Consider the following 19,965-nt stretch of genomic DNA (forward strand, 5'->3'; position numbering starts at 1 on the left):
GCAATACCCACCGGTTACTTTTGATTTTGGGGTTGATTTTGTCATTAGGTGATGGTTTCCATCACGGCAGAGGGTCAGCTTGTCTCCGGCCGCTGTAGTAGCAGTCTAGGCGGCCGGTGATGACTCTGTCCCGGTGTCATGGCGTATTAAAAAGGAAATAAGGAAAAATCTATCACAAAGGCTGTGTGTGCCTCCGGAGCAACCATGGGATGGAAGCTAGTTACTTGCTAATGGCGGATTATCAACCCGAGCTGAAGTGAACCTTGACAACCTAACTATTGGGTACATACCCAGGCTTTCGGACTTGGTTACCGGTTTTTGATTGCCGCTCCAGATAAAAATACCTGTTTCTGTCAAACGATAACCTTCCTTGAGAAACCGCACCCCAGTATAGGTAACTAACATGACTGACACCCAAGCCGTTTAATCTTTATTCAGTGCTCTGGGAACAAAGTTAAGAAAGAAAAAGGAATTAAATAAAAGAGACCGGTTCAAATAAAAAGTAGATTTTGGGCTTCTGAATGGCTTTCCTTTCGTTCCTCTAGTCATAGGTTTTGTCGACAACTTCACTAATAGAGGGTGTTTGGTTTGTTTATTCGCCTCGAGTTGCTTAAGTCCCAGTGCCAAGCTTGATAGGCGTGGGTGGCATGGGTGACATGAGGGGCTCAAGAAGCTCGGGCCTCCAAGGCCGCCGGGAACGCGTGCATTGGGAGCTGCCTTGAGCTCTCCAGCCTGCCCGCCAACTCCAACTTCAAGCCAACCTAAGCCCGCCCATCACCATACAGTGCAGCCCCGCCCTCTTTCGACGACCGCATCCCACGAAATACACATTAAAATCCCCCGTCACTTTTCGATAGCCACACAAGCAACCGCAAACAAAAGAGAAAATGGATACACTCGTGGCGCGGTACAGCCGCCCGGCATACCATCAGAATGTCTTCTCGGAGCAGGAGCAGCAAGACCTCAACGATACGGTGCCCAGTCTCAAGTTCGCCATGCCTCCGGTCGCACATGTAGGAGATCCCTAGCCTAGATTTATTTCCATCCCCCCACCGGCTCTTGCCTTTGCTGACGGCAATGTTGTATTCCTAGCCCTCGGCCTGGCTGCGCGCCGCAACAGACGACCGCTCGAACCCATCATGCCCGATCAAGATCGCCCACGGCACAACGACGCTCGCCTTCCGCTTCCAGGGGGGCATCATCGTGGCCACCGACTCGCGCGCCACGGCCGGCAACTGGATCGCCTCACAGACGGTGAAGAAGGTCATCGAGATCAACTCGGATCTGCTCGGCACCATGGCGGGCGGCGCCGCCGACTGCCAGTACTGGCTCGCCTGGCTCGGCATGCAGTGCCGGCTGCACGAGCTGCGCCACAAGCGCCGCATCAGCGTCGCCGCGGCGAGCAAGATCCTGGCGAACCTGGTGTACCAGTACAAGGGCATGGGCCTGTCCATGGGGACCATGTGCGCGGGCGTCACCAAGGAGGAGGGCGCCGCGCTTTATTACATCGACTCAGACGGCACCCGGCTGGCGGGCGACCTGTTCTGCGTCGGGTCCGGTCAGACGTTCGCCTACGGTGTGCTAGACTCGGAGTACCGGTGGGACTTGACGACCGAGGAGGCCCTCGAGCTGGGCAGCCGTAGTATTCTGGCCGCTACCCACCGTGACGCCTACTCCGGTGGCTTCATCAACCTGTACCACGTCAAGGAGACGGGCTGGGAGAAGCACGGTTTCACCGACACCAACCCGGTATTCTGGAAGACCAAGCTGGAGAAGGGCGAGTTCAGCAACGTCACGAGCAACTTCGACTAAACGGGTGGGGTGTGGTGCAAGAGAAAGGGGGTGGAGGTCCGGCGACCAAGGAGAGGGGCCCTTTGTGGCGTTTTCTTGGTATTTCACGAACGTCATGGCGTCAAGAACTGGGATCTGGGCGGGATGGATGAGACGAGCACGGCTTGTAAATGTATAACAAGAGCATTAAACACGCCTTCCAAGACACATACAAGTTCGGGTAGCCAAGTGCGATCGATGTGTGCTGGACCAGGTGAGTACCCAAGCTGACCCTTCGTTCTATTAGTATCATTTTGATCATACAATACTGGTACATACGTATACAAGGGCAGCTGCGCCGAGTTCCTCTGTTCTCCGCCTTTGGACATTGCAGTCGTCCCTGGACAGAGCGGCCTGTTAGTCCACTGCTGCCTTTCTTTGCCTTCCTTTTCTCTAATTCCTACAACCCCTTGTTTACATCTTTGCCTTCTGTCTCCCTCAATTTCGCCGCCGCCTCCCGCCACAGCGTCTCCGCATCCGGGAACCGCCGCCGCCAACCATCCAGCCCAAGAATACCCTGTTTCCTGGGTACCTGTTGATCTTCTGCTGCGTGTGTTTGTGTTTCCAGAAGCTCCCTCTCCTCTCCTCCCCCCTCCACCAACCTCCTATACCTCTCCCTCCACCACCCCTCCGGATCCTGCACCCCCTCCCACCCATCATCCATCTCCCACCTCCGCCGCGGCAGCACCGCCAACTCACTCTCCCACCCCGCCTCCCACATCTCCACCCCCGCCCACGCCACCATCACCGCATTATCCGTACACAGCGCCCTCGGCGGCCGCACCACCGCCACCTTCCCCGGCCCGTACCCCCGCACCGCCAGCACCCGCCCCAGCACATGCATCAGGAACCCGTTCGCCGCCACCCCGCCCGACACCACCAGCGTCTTGACCGGCAGCGACTCCCCCGCCTTGGTGCTAGTGCGCATACCATCCAACGCGAAGATCACCCTGCTCGCGAGGTGCTCGAACGCCACGCGCATCGTCTCGCGCGCGAGCTCGGCGCGTTGCGGGGTGTCCATGGTCGGGTTGCGCTGCATGATCGCTTGGACTTGGCCGCCGAGCCCGGAGAAGTCGAAGGCCATGTCGCGGCGCGAGTGGAGGGGCGGGGTGAGCGTCCAGCCGTGGGTGGGGGAGGTGTAGGGAAGGATTTCGTCGCGGCGGGTGGAGGGGGGCGTGTAGGTGGTGTAGGGGTTGGTGGGGTGTTGTGTTTGGGTTTGGGTTTGGGTTTGGGACTGTGTGGGCGCGAAGGCGAAGCGCTCCAGCTCGGCCGCGTACATGACGTCGGGCGTGGAGGCGAGGATGTCGGGGGGGAGGATGGCGCGCGCGCACTTGTCTAGCATGTCGCCGATGGCAACGTTGGCGGCCTCGGCCAACGTAGCGTGCGAGACGGCCGACCGTGTGAGCAGCAGCTGGCTGTGCCCGCCCGAGACCAGCAGGCTCAGAAAGGGGTAGGCTGGCCGTGCGCCCCCCTGCGGCGGCGGTTGTTGCTGCTGCCCGTTCGCGAGAGCCTCGACCAGCCGCGGCGTCAGGGCGTGCGCCTGCATGTGGTGCACCGCGACCAGTGGCCGGTCCCACGCCACGGCCAGCCCTTTGGCCATGGTCAGGCCGATGGAGAGGGCGGAAGTGATGCCGGGCCCGCGGGTGACGCTGATGAAGTCGGGCTTGGGGCGGTCGGCCGGCAGTTTCTGGATGGCGGCCTGCACGATCCCGGGTAGGCTTGACGAGTGGCTCTGGACGGCTTCGTCTGGCTTGATGCCGCCGAACCGCCGGTTGTCGGACGTGACCTTGGCATTGAACAGTACCCGGGCCGCGTCGCCCGATTTCTGGAGGACGGTGACGCAGGTGTCATCGCATGATGTCTCGATGGCGAGTGTCACTAACCCTTTCTCGCCGGCCTCGCTTGGGTCTTTCTTGTGGCTGAACTTTCTCAGTCCCCGTATCCTATTGGTGTTGACCAAAACTGAATACCCTTGTTGGCCATATCTCAAGGGTAAATATATGCGGCGAGGGTCTGCTGCTCGCAAGCAGACAGACTTAAATCTCATTCTGATTGTAGTTGGTTCACAGCGTATCCCTCATTCTTTCCGCGTATTACCGAATCCAGTTGGCGGTTGATAAGACAATTTTATTCAACTCTTAGTCGGTTCTTCCGACAAGGGTTGATAAGGTTAACTGGATATTTCTCATTCACATGTAAAGCCATCAAGGTCCTCCATGTTTGGACAACACAGATTCATTTTGCCAGCTGCTGGCAGTCGACAGCAGCTGTCAGAGTACCTTGACCATAAGTCTAACCTTAAAGCCAACCTTAAAGCTAACCTTAACCCTAACCTTAACGCTAACCGTAACCCGAACGAGCTACAACAAATACATCGTTGGATTCACCATCTCACCCTGAGCGCCGGCGGATCTTTCATTGTTTTGAACGGTTGGTATATAAAGCTCAACGCCTGTTTGATGCCTATGCAATATGCTAAGTTTTCCCGTAGTGCGCCCCATAGGTAGGTGGCCTGTCTACCTCTACCATATCCCCCCTCCCGATGATGTCCTCCGCATCCAGCACAGCGCAAATAAATAAAATCTGGATTAACCCAAACCCACCAGAGGTCTATCTCCCTCCCCCTATCCCCAGGCGCCTACCTCCCCAACCAAGACACCTCAACTCTCCCTCCCCCCATTAACACCCACCCAATTCCGATACTCACACTTACACCCTCCACTCCCCCCATCCATCCCCCCAAAACTCGGATTAAACTCCCCCGCCCCATTCACCAAATCCCCCGTCGTATTCATCCGATTCAACACAAACCTCGCATCATCCAGCACAATCCTCTGCCTGTCATCCACGCCCCGCACGAACGCAAACTTGCGCCCGCGCTCCCCCCCATGCGTATCCAGCGTGACCGTCACCGGGTAGGGGAACGACCCCGGCTGCGTGCTGTTGTCGTTGGTGCTGCTGCCGCCGGTGGCGCCGGTGAGGCGCGTGCTGTTGGCCAGCCGCGTCCAGATCTCCACCTTGTAGCGCACCGAGAGCCAGGTCACGAGGAATTTGGCTTCGGTTTTGAGGGCGCCGCCGTTGCGGTCCGCGGGGACGGGCGTCCCGTCCCCATCCCCTGCGCCGTCGCCGAGGAGGGGGTCGATGGACTTGACGTAGGTGGTTTTGTTGAAGTAGCTGTAGAAGCCGTAGCGTTCGGTGGGCAGGCCGCGGTCGTAGAGGCGGAGGGGTTGTTGGGTGGGGAAGGCGAGGAGCACGGCGGGGGCGCCGGTGCCGTCGCGGTCGAGGGCGGGGGGTGGCGCGATGTCGGAGGCGTTGAGCAGGCCTTGGCCCGCGGTGATGTTGGTTTGTTGGCCGAAGTTGTCGTCGTCGTCGCCGCCGTCGCGGCGTGTGAGGGTGTTGGGTCCGACCGTGTCGTTGATGCTGCGCAGCATGCTGATGTAGAAGGGTGTTGGCTCGCCGGCCTTGTCGTCTGAGACAACGCCGTCGGTGGTGTTGCCGAGGAAGAACATCTCCTGGAAGCTGGGCGGTGGGGGCTCTGATCGCAGGGCGAGGCTGGAGCCTGAGTTGTCGCGTTTGCGTAGGAGATGGCGGACCAGCGACGTGAACCCCGTGACGGGGACGGCGCGTGGGCTTGTGGTTGGGGTGGCTGTCGCCCTTGTGGTCGTTGTATCGTTGAGCAGCGGCAGCGGCACTGACACACCCGGGTCGGTGGGGGTTGGTCGGGGAGGGTCGCCCGCGACCTTCCACAGCTGCCGGGTGTTGTTGTCGAACTGGATCTGGATGACGAAGCTGGGCTGGCTGGCGTCGAACGGCGCGACCGAGTCGGCTTGTTCCTTAGGCAGGGCGCAGGTCCAAAGCGTTGGCGGCTGGACGCACGCCGTCGTTGAGTCGGATTCGGGGCCGATCACGGTCGAGATGCCCGTGGGGATCGGCGGGAAGTCGGTCAGGTTGAGGAACCGCGAGGGGATGATTTCCTCAGCGGCGGCGCTTTGGCGCGACAGGAGCACGCCGAGGGTAACGCCCAGCGCCGTCAGCAATATAAACGCGATGAGGACGGCTAAGCAAATCCGCCTCCGCTTTCTTCCCTCGCGGCCGGGTCTGCCGAAGCAACCGCAGCAAGGGAAGCAGCCACGGCCATGCCACATCCTGCCGGCTTTCCAGGCCACGGCATCCTCCTTCTCGTGGCGACGCCGCTGCCGCTCTGCTTTTTGCCTCGGGCCATGCCCAGAAACGTTGGTGAAATGCTCGCCGGGGACAAAGGATCCCAGAGGTCTGTCGGGCAGTCTCTGCTGGGTTGGAGGCGGTGTCAACGGGACGTCGGAGAGGTTGATGGCGCCCTGGGAGGTCATGGTCTGCGACAGGCCTGGGGGGACGGGTCCCGGGGAGGGCGGGTATAGTGAGTTGAGCGGGTGGCCGGGAGGGAAAACGGCACGATAACGGGCGTTGTTGTTTTTTGATGGCGGCGAGTATGGGGGTGGTTGCTCGCCGGGGGTCTGTACTTCCTCAACCATCTCGCGCGGCTGCTTCTCGGATTCAGGCTGCGGTTGTGGGGGCGTTGCGGCCGCCCTGGAAGAAGAAGGGAACGAGGATGACATGTCTTCAATGATGATCTCTGGTGGAGGTTGGTGGTGCTGTGTTCTGGGAATGTTCCGTGGCCCGCTTGAGGATCCAGCCTCTGACATGGGTGTCACGGGGGAGAAAGCCTTTTTCTTATCCAGGTTCTTCCACCACGATTGGCCCTCGTCAGGCTTGGTTTGGATCGAAGCAGGGCTCCGTGGCGTTGGCGGTCCGAAGGGGGAGGTCACCTGGTCCCACCAGCCCGTGGATCGCAAGCTCCCACCTGTGCCTGACCGTGGCCTTCCTTTGTACTTGAATGATTTTCTTTGTGTGATTCTTGGGCTGCCATCTTCTTCAAACAGTGTCACCGGTGTTGCCATGTCATCGTCGTTATCGCTGACGTAAATCGGCGTGGTGGCTGTGTCACGGTGGTTCCTCCTCTCCCCAGCCGCCGAGAAGGCGTCTCCATCGTGGTCACTCGCGGTGACAGGCGATACCTCAGCAGCCCGGTAATGACTCGGGATGGAGGGAACCGCGGGTACAAACCCTCGTTGCACCATTCTTGGAGACGCGCCGTCCTCGGTATCGGGAGACCAGGCGGAAACGGGCTGGCTTGGGGATGTGACGTTGGTCGGCTTGAAAAACCGGGGGAACTCGATCGGAGTCTCGACGACAGCGGTCTGCGGGCTGATGACGACGTCCGAGTCGGAGGGCATCTCAAACCCGATCATGATGGGCCTGGCGCCAGGGGATAAATCGGCTTGCGGGGAGGACTCGGCGACTAGCCTCTCGATCCTCTTGCCCTTGGTTGGTCGCCGCGTTAACCAAGCAAAGGTACCGATAGAGTCGTCCGACGGGGCGCCCTCAAGCGCCTTCAGGGCAGCGGCGTCAACGAACTTGCCGGTCCGGCTCTCTCGGTTCTCCGGGGACGTCCTCATATGGTGGGCGATGTGCCGCTGTTGCTGCTTCTGCTGCTGGAATTTGGACATGTCGGTAACCAGTTTGATACCAGCTCTCTCATTCTGCGCCTTTTGTCTTTTGCGCGAGGCCAATCTCCCCAGCCCTGCTCGTATCGACGGGCGGGCAACTACGCCAGAGACCCGTCGAGATGCCCGCAGTTCTGGGCGCCCCGCTACCGCCCCCCTCGCGTCCTCGACCTTCCCGGGTGCCGAGTCAAGTAGGGGTCCATCTTTCGTCGTCATGGGCGTCAACACCTCGTCGTCCTCCCAGTCTTCCCAGTCATCCTTGGTCCTAGAAGATATCCGGCTACTAGGGCCTGGTTGAAGCGCCCGTAGGTCGCTCATTTTTGCTTTATTTTTTTTGTCGATCGATGATTCTCGATAGGATTGTTGTTGTCGTTATTCTTGCTTATTGAAGTCGTTGTAGGTGCGTGTTGGTAGTCATGTGTTTATCGTATCCAAGAGCGAGAGTGTGTGTACCTAGTAGGTATGACTTCTCAAACAATGGCCTCTAACACGTGCTCGAGTCCCAAACGAGGATTATAATGTCTTGGTTGTGATTAAAGGATGTGGGAAAGAAAGAGGCCAGGTCCCAGACTAAGGCGCTGCCCTCTGGTGCGTGGCAAGAAACGAACAGGCCCAAATGGGTCACAACAATAAGAGATGAATGAACGTCGGAGGGGGGGAACAATGGCAAAGTGACGAGATGAAAACAAGAGAAAGGTTCAAAAATTCAGCAGGCACAAGGCATGCCATGACTACACCTGTAGCGAGGGAGGCTGCCAGCGTGTCGCGTGGCATGGCTTCTTGCATCCTGGATTCCCTACCCGTGTGCGTATACCTTGCATCCATCACTTCTGCGGCCTCCCTTTCCGCGTCTAGCCCAATATGACTCTCTCATGTTTTCCATGGCCCGACTCCCGGGTTTGACAGCCGCCGTCGCCAATCGCTGCGCGGGAAGTGCTTAGCCGGTTCCAACTCTGTGTCTGCCCTTGTCCCCGATCGCAGGGCTTGTCGTCAAGCAGCGCGTTCTCTGTGGACAGCGAGAACGCCCCTCGTTTGATGGAGCGGGGCTCTTTGTGTGGAATAAGCGCTTTGTGGTCGCTTGGTGTTGAGAGATTGGCCGCCGCGAACCGCCCGGAGTTTTGTCCCGCATTCTGATTGGCTCCTTGTCGCGGATTGCGCAAATCAACGGCCGGCCAATCGTCACCTAGTTTGACTCCTCGCTTGCTTGAACCCCAAACACGCCTCTTGCTTCACCTTTTTTTTACTGGCTTTGTCGGTCAAGGTTGGGCAAAGTCTTAAATACCCACCCTGCGGGTACTTGAAAAAATCCCACTTCACAATCATAAGTTGAGCTCTTGAGAAGCTGGTTTGGCTAGGTCGTGGGTTCGAGGCATCAAAGTTGACCCACAGCATCCCCGGATGCCAAGTGTTTGCCCTGGCCGGCTCAGTCCTACAGGAGGCCCACCCCAGCGGCTCCGAACCGCTGGCGGACTGAAGCGAGCGTGTCTGGCGCTTGGAAAGACGGGTTTGCTCCCATGACAGTGCATCCTCCGAATGCCCTCCAGGGTGTGTATGATAGGTTAATTACTCAACGTTGGTCCGGCATTATTTCTCACTGCTTTGATTTGAATAGCACCGAGCGTCATGGACTGGGCCCCAAATATGATGTTGGGTGGGATAACCCCGATAAGACCTTCGAAGAGGAGGAGAGGGAACCGCTCCATGACCAGTAGTGAAACGCTATGAGAGCCGTTCTGTATGGGCCCATGTGTGTTGTTGTCGGAACGTCGACTTCGGCTCATCTTTGTTGAGAACCCACGACGAAACCAAGATCGCCAAGCCATCCAGATCTTGCCAAGGGAAACTGCCAAGCTTCTCCAAGGGCCAGCATCCATGCGCCTGGTCTGGGATGGGAATTGCCTCTCTTCCCACGCCCTTTTAGTAGAAGTTAGTTCTTAACAAAGGAATCGGACATCACGAAAGATGGCGTTATAAGTTTGGAAGGCTCAAGCAAAAAGTTGGTTTCGACACCCCTTACTTGGGTGGCCCCTGATCAGTTTGGCCCTCAGTGTTGAACACTCGGCTTCCAGAAACGGCCTTCCCTGGAAGAAAATTGTAACAAGTTAGATTTTGGGCATAGGGCCAACGAAAGAAAATGCGAGCCATGCAACATTCAGGGGTGCCCAGAAAACACAAGCTGTCAGCAATCTGCCATGAGATTGGCTCTGGTAATGATGTGCAGTGACGGCTGTGGGGAGCATGGAACAACGGTTTCTGTGTTGGTTCAATGGCGCATTTTAGACTTTTAGTTATTCCGTCCACATTAAAATGAGGTGTCTAAAACGGCACAGGCCTGGGTGCCGCGTGTGCCTGTCTTATCAGACATCTCTATAAGTATACCATGCACGGGCCTCTCCTCAACGTTCCACGTCCGCGAGTCACAAACCAGGGGATAATTCCAAACCCGCTGTTGGGATTGCCAACCCCTTTGTAGCAAGAGAAATAGTTGCAACCCCCAAAGAAAAATGAAGTGTAAAAAAGCCGGTCATGGAAGTTTCGGACCCCATTTTCCCGTGGCTCAGTCACTACCCCACCCGATGAGGTAGTATTCGGCAGGAGGAAATACGCTGCCAAACTCAAAGGGTGAGAACCTTGTCAGACAAAACCCGGAAATCAAGGGAGTTCCAAAGTCTTGGCAGAAAAATGTCGAGTTTGGTTCAAATCAACAAGATGCTGATACGGAGATTATTGTATTACACAACTTTTTTTCTCCATCTCTCGTCCCTCTGTACGGTTGGTACCGTGCAGTAAACACTTCTGCGAGTAACTCCTCTTTGTCCCGCCCATCTTTGGCGCACCACCGAACCACAGGGTGGAGTTGACCCAAGTTTGAAGAACACTGGATGTGAAAAGTACAGCTCTTTTTTAATCGACCCACACCTTATCGGCGACGCGAGACAACTGGCCACGAACCAGTCCACAAGCCCGGTGAACCGAACCCGTCTCTCTTTCTCATTCCGTCCTCGGCGCGGCAGCATCCATTCCGGCCGAGATCAATAGCCCGGCAAATCGGTTCCAGCGCCCGCCGTCCAGTCTCCCCCGTGGCATTCCAGCCAGCAGGGAGCGAAAGCCTGCAACCTGGCGTTCTTCAGCTTCGGCGGTGCGACGACGTCGTTCAGCGACCGTCCGGTGCGAAGTCAGCACCGGAGGCGGTCGTCGGCCACAGCACCCCCGTCCACCCTCCAATTGGACGATTGCCAATACCTGGGGGTTCAGCCCCATCGGCCTCTAGGTCCCCTCTCACCTATTCCAGGTACGTGACTCTCCGCTCTCCTCGGCCGGGTCCGTGTGACTTTGTATAGTGTACCCTCGGGTGCTTGCATGGGCTAGCGGGGTGGGTGGTTGGTACGCATGTTGCGACTGACACGACCATTTTTTCGTATTCGGTTATCCAGGCACTCCAAACACGCCAATGTCTTTGTCACGCAGTCCCTCCCCCGTCCCCGGCGGCGGCTGGGCGAGTCCGGGTCTCAACATCGCGAGCGGCCGATCGAGTCCGACGAGAGCATACCCGGGATCCAGCGGCACACCGGCGATGTGGGAGTCATCGAGGTTAAAGAAGGGCAGCGGCCCCGGATACCCTTCGTTTTCGACCAAGAACCAGAGCTTTTTCGGCCGGCACATGCGCCGCATCTCGAGCAGCCTGCCGCGCTTCGGTTCGAATTCGCACTATGCTGATAAGGAAAAGCTGGGGCGGGGCAGGTGGTCGATTCACAACGTGCCCCTACTCGGGCGGGTTAGAGGAATCATGGCGCGCATGGGCAGGAAGATGAAAATCAGACTGCTGATCCTGCTCATGTTCATACTTTCCATCATTATATTCTACAACAGTCGTGAGTCGCCGTCTCACAATCCGCCAGATATCGGTCAGCGATGGGCTAACACAGGGCAGCTCTGGTATACCATTGGCGGAGATCGGCCTGGTTCGGGGGCGGCCAAAAGTTCGTCATCATACTTGGGGCTAATGTCGGAGGCGGGGTGATGGACTGGAAGGGTGCGCGAGAATGGGCGATCGAACGCGACTCGGTGCGGAACAAGAAGAGATACGCTGCTCGTTGGGGGTATGAGCTCGAGATCGTCGACATGAGCACCAAGAAGCGGTATGCACACGAATGGCGAGAGAGCTGGGAAAAGGTCGATTTCGTTCGCACCGCCATGAGGAAGTACCCAAAGGCCGAGTGGTACGTTGCCAACAAGCTACATCCCCCCAGCTCCAATCTCCCTCTAACACCCTGTTTAGGTTTTGGTGGCTCGACCTCAACACATTTGTCATGGAGCCCTCGTACTCACTCCAGGACCACATCTTCGACAACATCCAGAAACATATCTACCGAGACATCAACGAATACAACCCCCTCAACATCACACACCCCTTTACCGAGACGTTCCTCGACGCCGAGTCGCAAAGCCCAATAGGCGACGGGAAGTCCGGTTCGGTCAACCTGATGTTGTCGCAGGACTGCTCCGGCTTCAACCTGGGCTCCTTCTTTGTCCGTCGAGGTGCGTGGGCCGACCGGCTGCTGGACGTCTGGTGGGATCCGGTGGCCTACGAGCAGAAACACATGGAGTGGGCGCACAAAGAGCAGGACGCGCTGGAGCAGCTGTACATCTCGCAGCCGTGGGTCCGGAAGCACACTGCCTTCCTGCCGCAGCGCATGATCAACAGCTTCCCCAGCGGGGCGTGCGCCGACAACGGAAACGACTCGCGGATCCACTACGACCAAAAGGACCGGGACTTCCTCGTCAACATGGCCGGCTGCGAGTGGGGACGGGACTGCTGGGGAGAAATGTACAACTTCCGGGAGCTCAGCTACTACCTGAACCGCAACCCGTGGGAGCGCTTCAAGGAGGACTTGGTGGCTATGCTCTGGTTCAAGATTACGGGACATAAGGTGAAGCTGTAGGACGCCAAATGTTACCGAGGGTGGAACGCTGCACTGAGCGGCGACATGGACTTTCGCTGTGGCTTCACCTCGCTTCATCCTTGATTCATCCTTGGAGGAGGTCAAACAAGCGAATGTTGGTCCCGCTCCGTGTCAGCAACAACAAAGATGCCGCCACTGGTAGCACCCGGCACCTACAACCCGAGCAGGAATCGGAAGCCGATCACCACGAAATCTGTTATTTTCACATGTTCATATTTGCTCAAGCGGTTTTGGAGTGGCGGGAAGGGTGGATTATTAGACTTTTAAGAGGTGCATTGTATGGAGTATTGTATGTTCTTAATAGTAGTGAACGCCTTCTGTTTTGAGGACAGGGACACCATGGGAAAGCCATCGGGGACTGCTGCGGTGGGACGGTGAATGATATGAGGGGGTACGAACGATACATTCTGTGTTGATGGATCGGATCTGCGCACCGACCTGAAACGACAGCAATTTATGAGTTATTTTGTGAGATCTAGTACGAGCCTTCTGTTTTAGACAGTTACACAGTTCAACAACACCACTGATGAGGTAACGAACTGCACGGTACTTGAGGAACCCCAAGATGGAGTGGCATGCACAGTCGGCCTGAACCGAAAACAAGAGTTGGATGTTCCGTGAAAAGCAGTGTACATTCTAGGTGGTTATGGAGAGAATGATCGAGGAATAGGATTATTTTCAATATTCGAGGAGCATGAAATCAACCTTTGATACCTGCCTGGGTACTTGTAGATGGGGGTCTTTGCAGCCATGCACTGGCCACATCACAGGCGCGTCGCATCCCCAATGACGCCCCCACGCAGCATGGTTTGGCTGTGGATCCGATCGCCAAGACCCACTCAGTGTCCTTCGCCGGAACCAGTCGATTGGCTTTCGCCTCTTCCAGCTGCAACAACGTTCAAGAACCCGTCGCCTGGAGCACCGAATGCTTGGTTGCAGAGCTGTCTCAAAACGCAGAACGATGGCAAGCGGACTGGATGGCGTGTGTTCACCTGCAGCCCAGATTCTGGGCCTGAAACAAAGTTTCCTTTTTCGGAGGCGAATCCCATCTCAACGCCCACGAACCTGGGACGAGGTGGCACCCGTTCCTGACACCGTCTGAGCTTGCAATCCTGACCGTTCCCGTCACCAAACACATCCCGCCAGGCCCATATCACCATTCACCGGACAGCCGCCAGTGTTTCGTTTTCCTGTTCCGACATGGTCCTCCCATGCCATACCCACACAGCTGGATTGGAGTCTGGACGTCCACAGTCCCCAAGCTGTTTCCGTTGCCACTCCATGGACTAGCTCATCGGCCGAATCATGTCTCGCGGTGAATAGCTTCCACTTGGCGGCCCCTGGGCAAGGGAACGCGCGCTTCCCGGCTGTGTCCGAACCCGCATGCAGAGTTTGTTATAGGGACCCTATCGTATCCCATGAAGATATTCCTGCGTTTTGCTGTTTCTGCTTGACATGCGCATTCCTCGCTGCCCTTTATTCTGTTCTCGTGTTTGGCTACAGTCGTCTCTCCTTATGCGGCTGTAGCATTTTATCTCATTTATTTATTTATCCCATCCGGTTGTGGATTTCCGAGTTGGCTATTCAGAACCAACGTTCGCTATATCTGGCCGTGCGTTGCTATTGTTAGCTGTCATCTGTCAACAATAGCTCAAGCTGTTTACAACGCAATAGTTCAACTGTGTGTGGCCGTTTTGGGAGTTTAAAAGCCATATTGCTTTCTGGCTTGCCTCCTCGGAACACCATCAACTCTTGGATCGGCAACGGCTCTTTGGAATACCCTCACTCTTTGAGGTTTCCATCACACATCTGCCAGGAGCAGTCAACCAACTTCAAGCTACTCATTACATCTTCAAAATCCGGGAGCAGGTCTCTCGCCTAGGGTTGGTTTTGGGTGCAAGAGAAAGAGAGAAACAAACTATTCTACAAAATGGTTCGACCAACATTGGGCTTCGCCGGCCTGGCGCTCACGGCAAGCTCAGTCCGGGCAGCCTACAACATAGTCGACAACTTCGACGCGAGCAACTTCTTTACCGAGTTCGACTTCTTCACGGCGCCAGACCCCACGCACGGCTTCGTCCAGTACGTCGACGCGGCCACGGCAAGCCGCGACGGCCTCGCAGGCTACGCCGACGGCGGCGTCTACCTCGGCGTCGACTACACCAACACCACCACAACCGGCCGCCCCTCGGTCCGGGTCACGTCCAAGAAGGCCTACACCAAGGGCCTGTTCATCGCCGACATTGCGCACATGCCCGCGGGCGCGGCCGGGTCGAGCTCGTGCGGCCTCTGGCCCGCCTTCTGGATGTTCGGGCCAAACTGGCCCAACTCGGGGGAGATCGACATCATCGAGGGCGTCAACAGCCAGCGGTCCAACGCGGTGACGCTGCACACGGGCCCCGGGTGCTCCGTCTCCAACGCGGGCTCGCTCGCGAGCACCAAGCTCGTCTCCACCGACTGCCAGGGCACCAGCGGCTGCTCGCAGAGCACGCGCGCCGCCGACAACTACGGCCCGGGCTTCAACGCGGCCGGCGGCGGCGTCTACGCCCTCGAGTGGACCGACGCCGCCATCAAAGTCTGGTTCTTCCCACGCGGCACCCCCCTCGCCACCCAGCTCTCCTCCCCCCAACCAAACAACAACAACAACACCTCCACCTCCTCCCAATCCCAATCCCAATCCCAATCCCAACCCCCACCCCCCGACCCCACCACCTTCGGCACCCCCCTCGCCCTCTTCACCGGCTCCGGCTCCGGCTCCAGCTCCAGCTCCAGCTCAGGCGGCTCCGGCTGCCCGCTCCCGCAGCACTTCGCGGACCACAGCCTTGTCTTCGACACCACGTTCTGCGGCGACTGGGCGGGGCGGGTGTGGGAGGCGGACCGCGCGTGTGCCGCGCTGGCGCCGACGTGTGAGGCGTTTGTGGGGGGGAGTCCGGAGGTGTTTGCGGATGCGTATTGGTTGGTGAGGGGGGTGAGGGTGTTTCAGGAGAGGGGTGGGGGAAATGGGGGGAGTGGTGTGGGGAGTGGTGTGGGTGTGGGTGTGGGTGTTGGGGTCGGTGTTGGTGGTGGTGCTGGCGTGGGTGTGGGTGTGGGTGTTGGTGGTGGCGCTGGTAATGGGCAGAGACGTGGGGTTGGGAGGAGGGGTGGTATTGGAGCGAGGAAGTGGTGGGGAGCCCCCCGGGCTTGAGAGAGGTGCTTGTAGGAGAGGTTCGAATGGTTTGGTTTTATTCTCTCTCTTCTCGGTTTTGAGCGCGGTCTCAAATAGGTAATGGAACACGGGGTGGCTCGGCGCAAGGCGTTGGAGGTTGTGATAGCCAGTCTAGCGGCGTATCTTTGGTAGCTCTTATGAGTATCCTGGCAGCATTTGGATTTTCCTAAGGTTTTTTTGAATCTTTCGTTGCTCGCGGGCGATTGGTACGTTCCCTCCCGCACCAAGCCCATCATATCATTTCCTTCGCGGGGGCAAGCCCTCCACTCTCCGTTTGCTCCGTAAGCTTTGGATAAGGGGCTGAGGTCCTAGTTATTTAGGTGTGTTGAAACGCAGTCGTTAGGGAAGCGCATCAAGCTGATCTTTTCTCGTCACCTCCCAATCAACATTTCTTTGCCATGCCATTATCTTCTTTTTGTCCCACCGACTAGGCACTTAAAGGTCACCGCAAGGCTCTGGCGCTCCTTAAGGTACCCCCCAGGCCCCCAATGACCTCCCACCCACTCAGCCTGTGGAACAAGGGCAGGCTCTCCAAAAGCCAACCGAAGAAACGAAGGGGTTCTTTACACGATGGACTCAAAATGCACGAGAGGATACATGCACTGCTTGCCCTACTGAGCTTCCGAGCTGTTAGGTAATATACAATTCGATGTACCTATTTCGTCGGATTGCGGCTCGTTCTGTGATAGGGACACGCCACGGCGGCAATGTTGCAGCCCAACCCTGGAGCATCGAGACTATTGGCTAGTAATTGTGTTGTCGGGCATTGGTACCTAAGTACGAAGTTATGTTCCAGATCATCCTTACTTCGTCCTCCGCTTGGGCTGAACCCCCAGTGCTCTCCGTCTCAAACCTGGACAGATTCAGCATATCGCCCTTCGAGCACCTCCCGTGACAATTTCTTGGAACGAGTTACCGTCGAGGTTGGATCAATAGCACGCTTGGAACGATGCGCAAACTTCGCCGGAGGCTATTTGGGCGGCGCAAATCTACGAGACGAATCGAACCCTCACCCAACTTGCAACACGCCGACGCAGTCCCCGATCTGTCTGGAAGCCCGCAGAGGCCGTCTTTTCCGGACGGAGTGAAGGTCTTGCACGACTGCCCCGGCGCCACTGTTGACATTTGCTTTGTCCACGGTCTAACTGGAGACCGGGAGAGCACATGGACCGCTCAAAGGCACTCCGCGTCCTGGCCGCAGACCCTCCTGCCATCGAAACTCGGCAAAAGCCGCATCCTCACGTATGGCTACGACGCATACGTCGTGCGGGGGGTGGTTGCAGGGTCGAACCGGCTCCTTGACCATGCAAAGAACCTTTTGCACGACTTGACCATGGACCGAGAAGGCGACGACGCGTCATCTCGCCCTCTCATCTTCGTCGCCCATAGCCTTGGCGGCCTCGTCTGCAAGAAGGCCATTCTTCTCTCGCGGAATAACCCGGAAGTTCATCTTCGCGGTATTTTCGATTGTACCAAAGGCATCATTTTCATGGGCACCCCTCACAAGGGATCGTGGATGGCGGACTGGGCCAAGATACCGGCATCGGCTCTCGGCCTTGCCAAAGTCGCCAACAAATCGCTGCTTGAGATCCTTCAAACAGACAGTCAACTCCTCGAGTCCGATCAGCTTGAGTTCTGGTCAATGGTACGAGAATTGCGGGAAGGTGGCAGACGTTTTGAGGTCACCTGCGCCTTTGAGGAACTACCTTTGCCTGTGGTCGGGAAAGTCGTGTCCAATACATCAGCCACCCTTGAAGGATATGCTTCCTTCAGCATCCACGCCAACCATAGCGACATGGTGAGGTTTGTCTCGGCGGAAGAGAATGGATTCAAGAGGCTGCTTGGTGTGCTGACGAGGTGGAAAATACAACTCGAGCCTATTGGTAAGCAAATTTAGCAGATTTGGCAGATAGCTTCTGAGAGAATACACCAGGCTAACTCGCTCTGAAGCTCAACCTCCATCCTTGTCCGAGTCTTCTCAGAAGTGCCTCCAGTCGCTGGCCTTTCCACAAATGCATGACCGGTCTCACGACATCGACAGCGCTGCCGCGGGGACATGCGAGTGGTTACTTCAACATGAAAAATACACCACATGGGCCGCTTGTGGCCGAGGCTTGCTCTGGATCAAAGGAAAGCCCGGCTCCGGGAAGTCGACTGTGTTGAAACATGCACTCAAAAACCACAAAGCTGGAGATGGCGCCCTCGTTATCTCATTCTTCTTCCATGGTCGCGGAGATGAACTTCAAAAAACCCCTCTTGGCTTCTTTCGGTCTCTTCTTCATCAGATCCTTAAGCAGGCTCCCGACGCACTGCATGATCTCGTCGGCGTGTTCGAATCCAAGTGCAAGAACAATGGCAAACAGGGTGCTGGCTGGCATTGGCATGAGGGAGAATTGCGACCCTTCTTCCAGGAATCTCTTTTCAAGGTCTTGAGGACCCGTCCAATTTGGTTGTTTGTTGACGCTTTGGACGAGTGCGGCAGAGACAACGCGGTTGGGCTTGTTGAAATTTTCAGTAGCTTGCTGAAGAGTCTCCAATCCCAGTCCGAGGATCTCCAGCAGTTCCATATCTGTTTTTCTTGCCGGCACTACCCAATCCTGGATGTGGACGAGAACAGGTTCGAAATCTGCACCGAGCATGAAAACGAAAGGGACATCTCGGCTTTTGTGAAGGACAAACTTGCTATATTTCGTGCGGGACCATCATCCAAGATACCGGGTTTGATTACGGCGCGCGCCTCGGGCGTCTTCATGTGGGCACGCCTTGTGGTGGAACAGATTCTAGGCCTCGAACGCGATGGCGCCGGGCTAGCGAAACTGGAAGCAGCCATCTCCGCCCTCCCTCCCAACCTCGACGAACTCTACCGACAACTTGTTCAGGGCATGGAAATACGCTCCAGGGAGCTGATCCAATGGGTCTGCTTTGCCACTCGACCCTTAAACATCGACGAACTGCGATGGGCAATGGTTATCGAGGATGATTGCCCATACCGATCAATACAGGCCTGCGAGAGTGCAGAAGACTACGTCGCCGATAGTGCCCGAATGAAAAGGCAAGCTCAAACGCTCAGCCGGGGCCTTGTCGAGGTCAACCACGCCCAAACTGTCCAGTTCATTCACGAGTCTGTCAGGGATTTCTTCTTTGGCAATGGCTTATCGGTTTTGGGCGACGATGAAACGTTGACCGAGGCGGCAGTTCAAGCACACCTCCGATTCTCCAAAATCTGCCTACGCTATCTATCGATGGAGGAGATTGTCCAGAAAAAAGGGAGCTTGAGATATGACAATTTCCCCTTCTTGGGTTACGCTGCAATCTCATGGGCGACGCATGCGGAGCGATGCGATGCTGGAAGCGCCCCGATCGTCCCACGAGATGACCTTCTCGCGCTGTTCGCTTGGCCATCGGACGCCCTCGTAGGGCCAATAGTACGTGTCTCCCAAGCTCGGGGTATTACAAGCCCAGCCCAATTCTCCGATGGGAGTAACCTGGTACATATTGCGTCAGCTTACGGGCTTGTCGGGCTATTGATAGCCATTCTAAATATGGGGAGTGAAATCGATTCTGAAATCGATGCAAAAGACAACTCTCGTCATACACCACTGTCGTGGGCCGTGAGGGAGGGGCATAAGGCTGTTGTACGGCTACTACTTGATACCGGCAAAGTCGATGTTGATAATAAGGATAATAGGGGTAGGACACCACTGTTGTGGGCCGCGGTGGGGGGGTACGAGGCTGTTGTACAGCTGCTCCTTGATACCGGCAAAGTCGATGTTGATCATAAGGATAATAGGGGTAGGACACCACTGTTGTGGGCCGCGGTGGGGGGGTACGAGGCTGTTGTACAGCTACTACTTGATACCGGCAAAGTCGATGTTAATATCAGGGACGAGTGGGGTAGGACACCACTTTCGTGGGCCGCGGCGGGGGGGCATGAGGCTGTTGTACGGCTACTACTTGATACCGGCAAAGTCGATATTGATAATAAGGACGATAGGGGTAGGACACCACTGTCGCTTGCCGCGGCGGGGGGACATGAGGCTATTGTTCAGCTACTCAGGGCATCGAGGTAGTACGTCGAGTTCGTAGTGATCGGTGGCGATTTCCTTGACACATGATGTAATGATGCAATATATACGGATACTCCTCCCAAATTCAGACCTTGCATCCCCAAGACTGCTGAAATGGCGTTGCCGTGTGACAGGCAAATACTTGAAGGTCAAGAAAGTTGACTGCTCGGTCTAGCGGTCGAACCGACCCGGACCATGAACCTCTTGTTGGCCCAGCGGCAGCAGTCTTGGAGCAGCAAAGGGTGCTGCTCCCCAACATCGCCTACTATTTCCCTTTGGGGTTTGCAATGGACTAGCATAAATCCGTGCCGGGATCCCACCGTGCGAACCTAAGGCCTCAAAACTACTTTAGTTAA

The 19,965-nt window shown here is 56.8% G+C and overlaps 6 protein-coding genes across 6 annotated transcripts; 5 read left to right on the forward strand and 1 right to left on the reverse strand.

Annotated features, from left to right (window-relative positions):
* The first annotated feature begins 716 nt into the window (after positions 1 to 716).
* Positions 717 to 1,858, forward strand: F5144DRAFT_30060 (nucleophile aminohydrolase). The gene is made up of 2 exons (XM_066783886.1): positions 717 to 1,013; positions 1,093 to 1,858. The coding sequence occupies exons 1-2, from the start codon at positions 888 to 890 to the stop codon at positions 1,810 to 1,812; spliced, it is 846 nt and encodes a 281-aa protein (XP_066648292.1). The 5' UTR covers positions 717 to 887; the 3' UTR covers positions 1,813 to 1,858.
* F5144DRAFT_636392 (glycoprotease family-domain-containing protein) lies at positions 1,859 to 7,691 on the reverse strand (the record flags this gene model as incomplete). The annotated part of the gene is made up of 2 exons (XM_066792631.1): positions 1,859 to 3,792; positions 4,544 to 7,691. 2 exons carry the CDS (start codon positions 7,689 to 7,691, stop codon positions 2,231 to 2,233), a joined length of 4,710 nt encoding a protein of 1,569 aa, XP_066648293.1. The 3' UTR covers positions 1,859 to 2,230.
* A 2,916-nt stretch (positions 7,692 to 10,607) lies between these two features.
* F5144DRAFT_30101 (glycosyltransferase family 34 protein) lies at positions 10,608 to 12,437 on the forward strand. Its single transcript, XM_066783891.1, has 3 exons — positions 10,608 to 11,245; positions 11,305 to 11,593; positions 11,653 to 12,437. Exons 1-3 carry the CDS (start codon positions 10,825 to 10,827, stop codon positions 12,314 to 12,316), a joined length of 1,374 nt encoding a protein of 457 aa, XP_066648294.1. The 5' UTR covers positions 10,608 to 10,824; the 3' UTR covers positions 12,317 to 12,437.
* On the forward strand, positions 12,063 to 13,003 carry F5144DRAFT_555008 (uncharacterized protein). Its single transcript, XM_066787874.1, has one exon. The coding sequence runs from the start codon at positions 12,325 to 12,327 to the stop codon at positions 12,661 to 12,663; it is 339 nt and encodes a 112-aa protein (XP_066648295.1). The 5' UTR covers positions 12,063 to 12,324; the 3' UTR covers positions 12,664 to 13,003.
* Positions 13,004 to 14,267: 1,264 nt separating this feature from the next.
* Positions 14,268 to 15,674, forward strand: F5144DRAFT_543095 (concanavalin A-like lectin/glucanase domain-containing protein; the record flags this gene model as incomplete). The annotated part of the gene is made up of 2 exons (XM_066787220.1): positions 14,268 to 15,296; positions 15,600 to 15,674. 2 exons carry the CDS (start codon positions 14,268 to 14,270, stop codon positions 15,672 to 15,674), a joined length of 1,104 nt encoding a protein of 367 aa, XP_066648296.1.
* Positions 15,675 to 16,006: 332 nt separating this feature from the next.
* F5144DRAFT_30163 (uncharacterized protein) lies at positions 16,007 to 19,693 on the forward strand. Its single transcript, XM_066783896.1, has 3 exons — positions 16,007 to 17,425; positions 17,493 to 19,232; positions 19,333 to 19,693. The coding sequence occupies exons 1-3, from the start codon at positions 16,492 to 16,494 to the stop codon at positions 19,626 to 19,628; spliced, it is 2,970 nt and encodes a 989-aa protein (XP_066648297.1). The 5' UTR covers positions 16,007 to 16,491; the 3' UTR covers positions 19,629 to 19,693.
* The last annotated feature ends 272 nt before the right edge of the window (positions 19,694 to 19,965 follow it).

The sequence above is a fragment of the Chaetomium tenue genome (genome assembly GCF_020726465.1).
Source record: "Chaetomium tenue strain MPI-SDFR-AT-0079 chromosome Unknown F5144scaffold_1, whole genome shotgun sequence".
NCBI lineage: Eukaryota > Fungi > Ascomycota > Sordariomycetes > Sordariales > Chaetomiaceae > Chaetomium > Chaetomium tenue.

Bases quoted from the DNA above. Each gene is read 5' to 3' on its own strand.
- F5144DRAFT_30060 (XM_066783886.1), top strand. From the start codon at position 888: ATGGATACACTCGTGGCGCGGTACAGCCGCCCGGCATACCATCAGAAT. The intron at 1,014-1,092 runs GTAGGAGATCCC...TTGTATTCCTAG, and splicing joins CCATGCCTCCGGTCGCACAT to CCCTCGGCCTGGCTGCGCGC.
- F5144DRAFT_30101 (XM_066783891.1), top strand. From the start codon at position 10,825: ATGTCTTTGTCACGCAGTCCCTCCCCCGTCCCCGGCGGCGGCTGGGCG. The intron at 11,246-11,304 runs GTGAGTCGCCGT...AACACAGGGCAG, and splicing joins CATTATATTCTACAACAGTC to CTCTGGTATACCATTGGCGG. The intron at 11,594-11,652 runs GTACGTTGCCAA...CACCCTGTTTAG, and splicing joins AAGTACCCAAAGGCCGAGTG to GTTTTGGTGGCTCGACCTCA.
- F5144DRAFT_555008 (XM_066787874.1), top strand. From the start codon at position 12,325: ATGTTACCGAGGGTGGAACGCTGCACTGAGCGGCGACATGGACTTTCG.
- F5144DRAFT_30163 (XM_066783896.1), top strand. From the start codon at position 16,492: ATGCGCAAACTTCGCCGGAGGCTATTTGGGCGGCGCAAATCTACGAGA. The intron at 17,426-17,492 runs GTAAGCAAATTT...CTCGCTCTGAAG, and splicing joins AATACAACTCGAGCCTATTG to CTCAACCTCCATCCTTGTCC. The intron at 19,233-19,332 runs GTAGGACACCAC...TAAGGATAATAG, and splicing joins TGATAATAAGGATAATAGGG to GGGTAGGACACCACTGTTGT.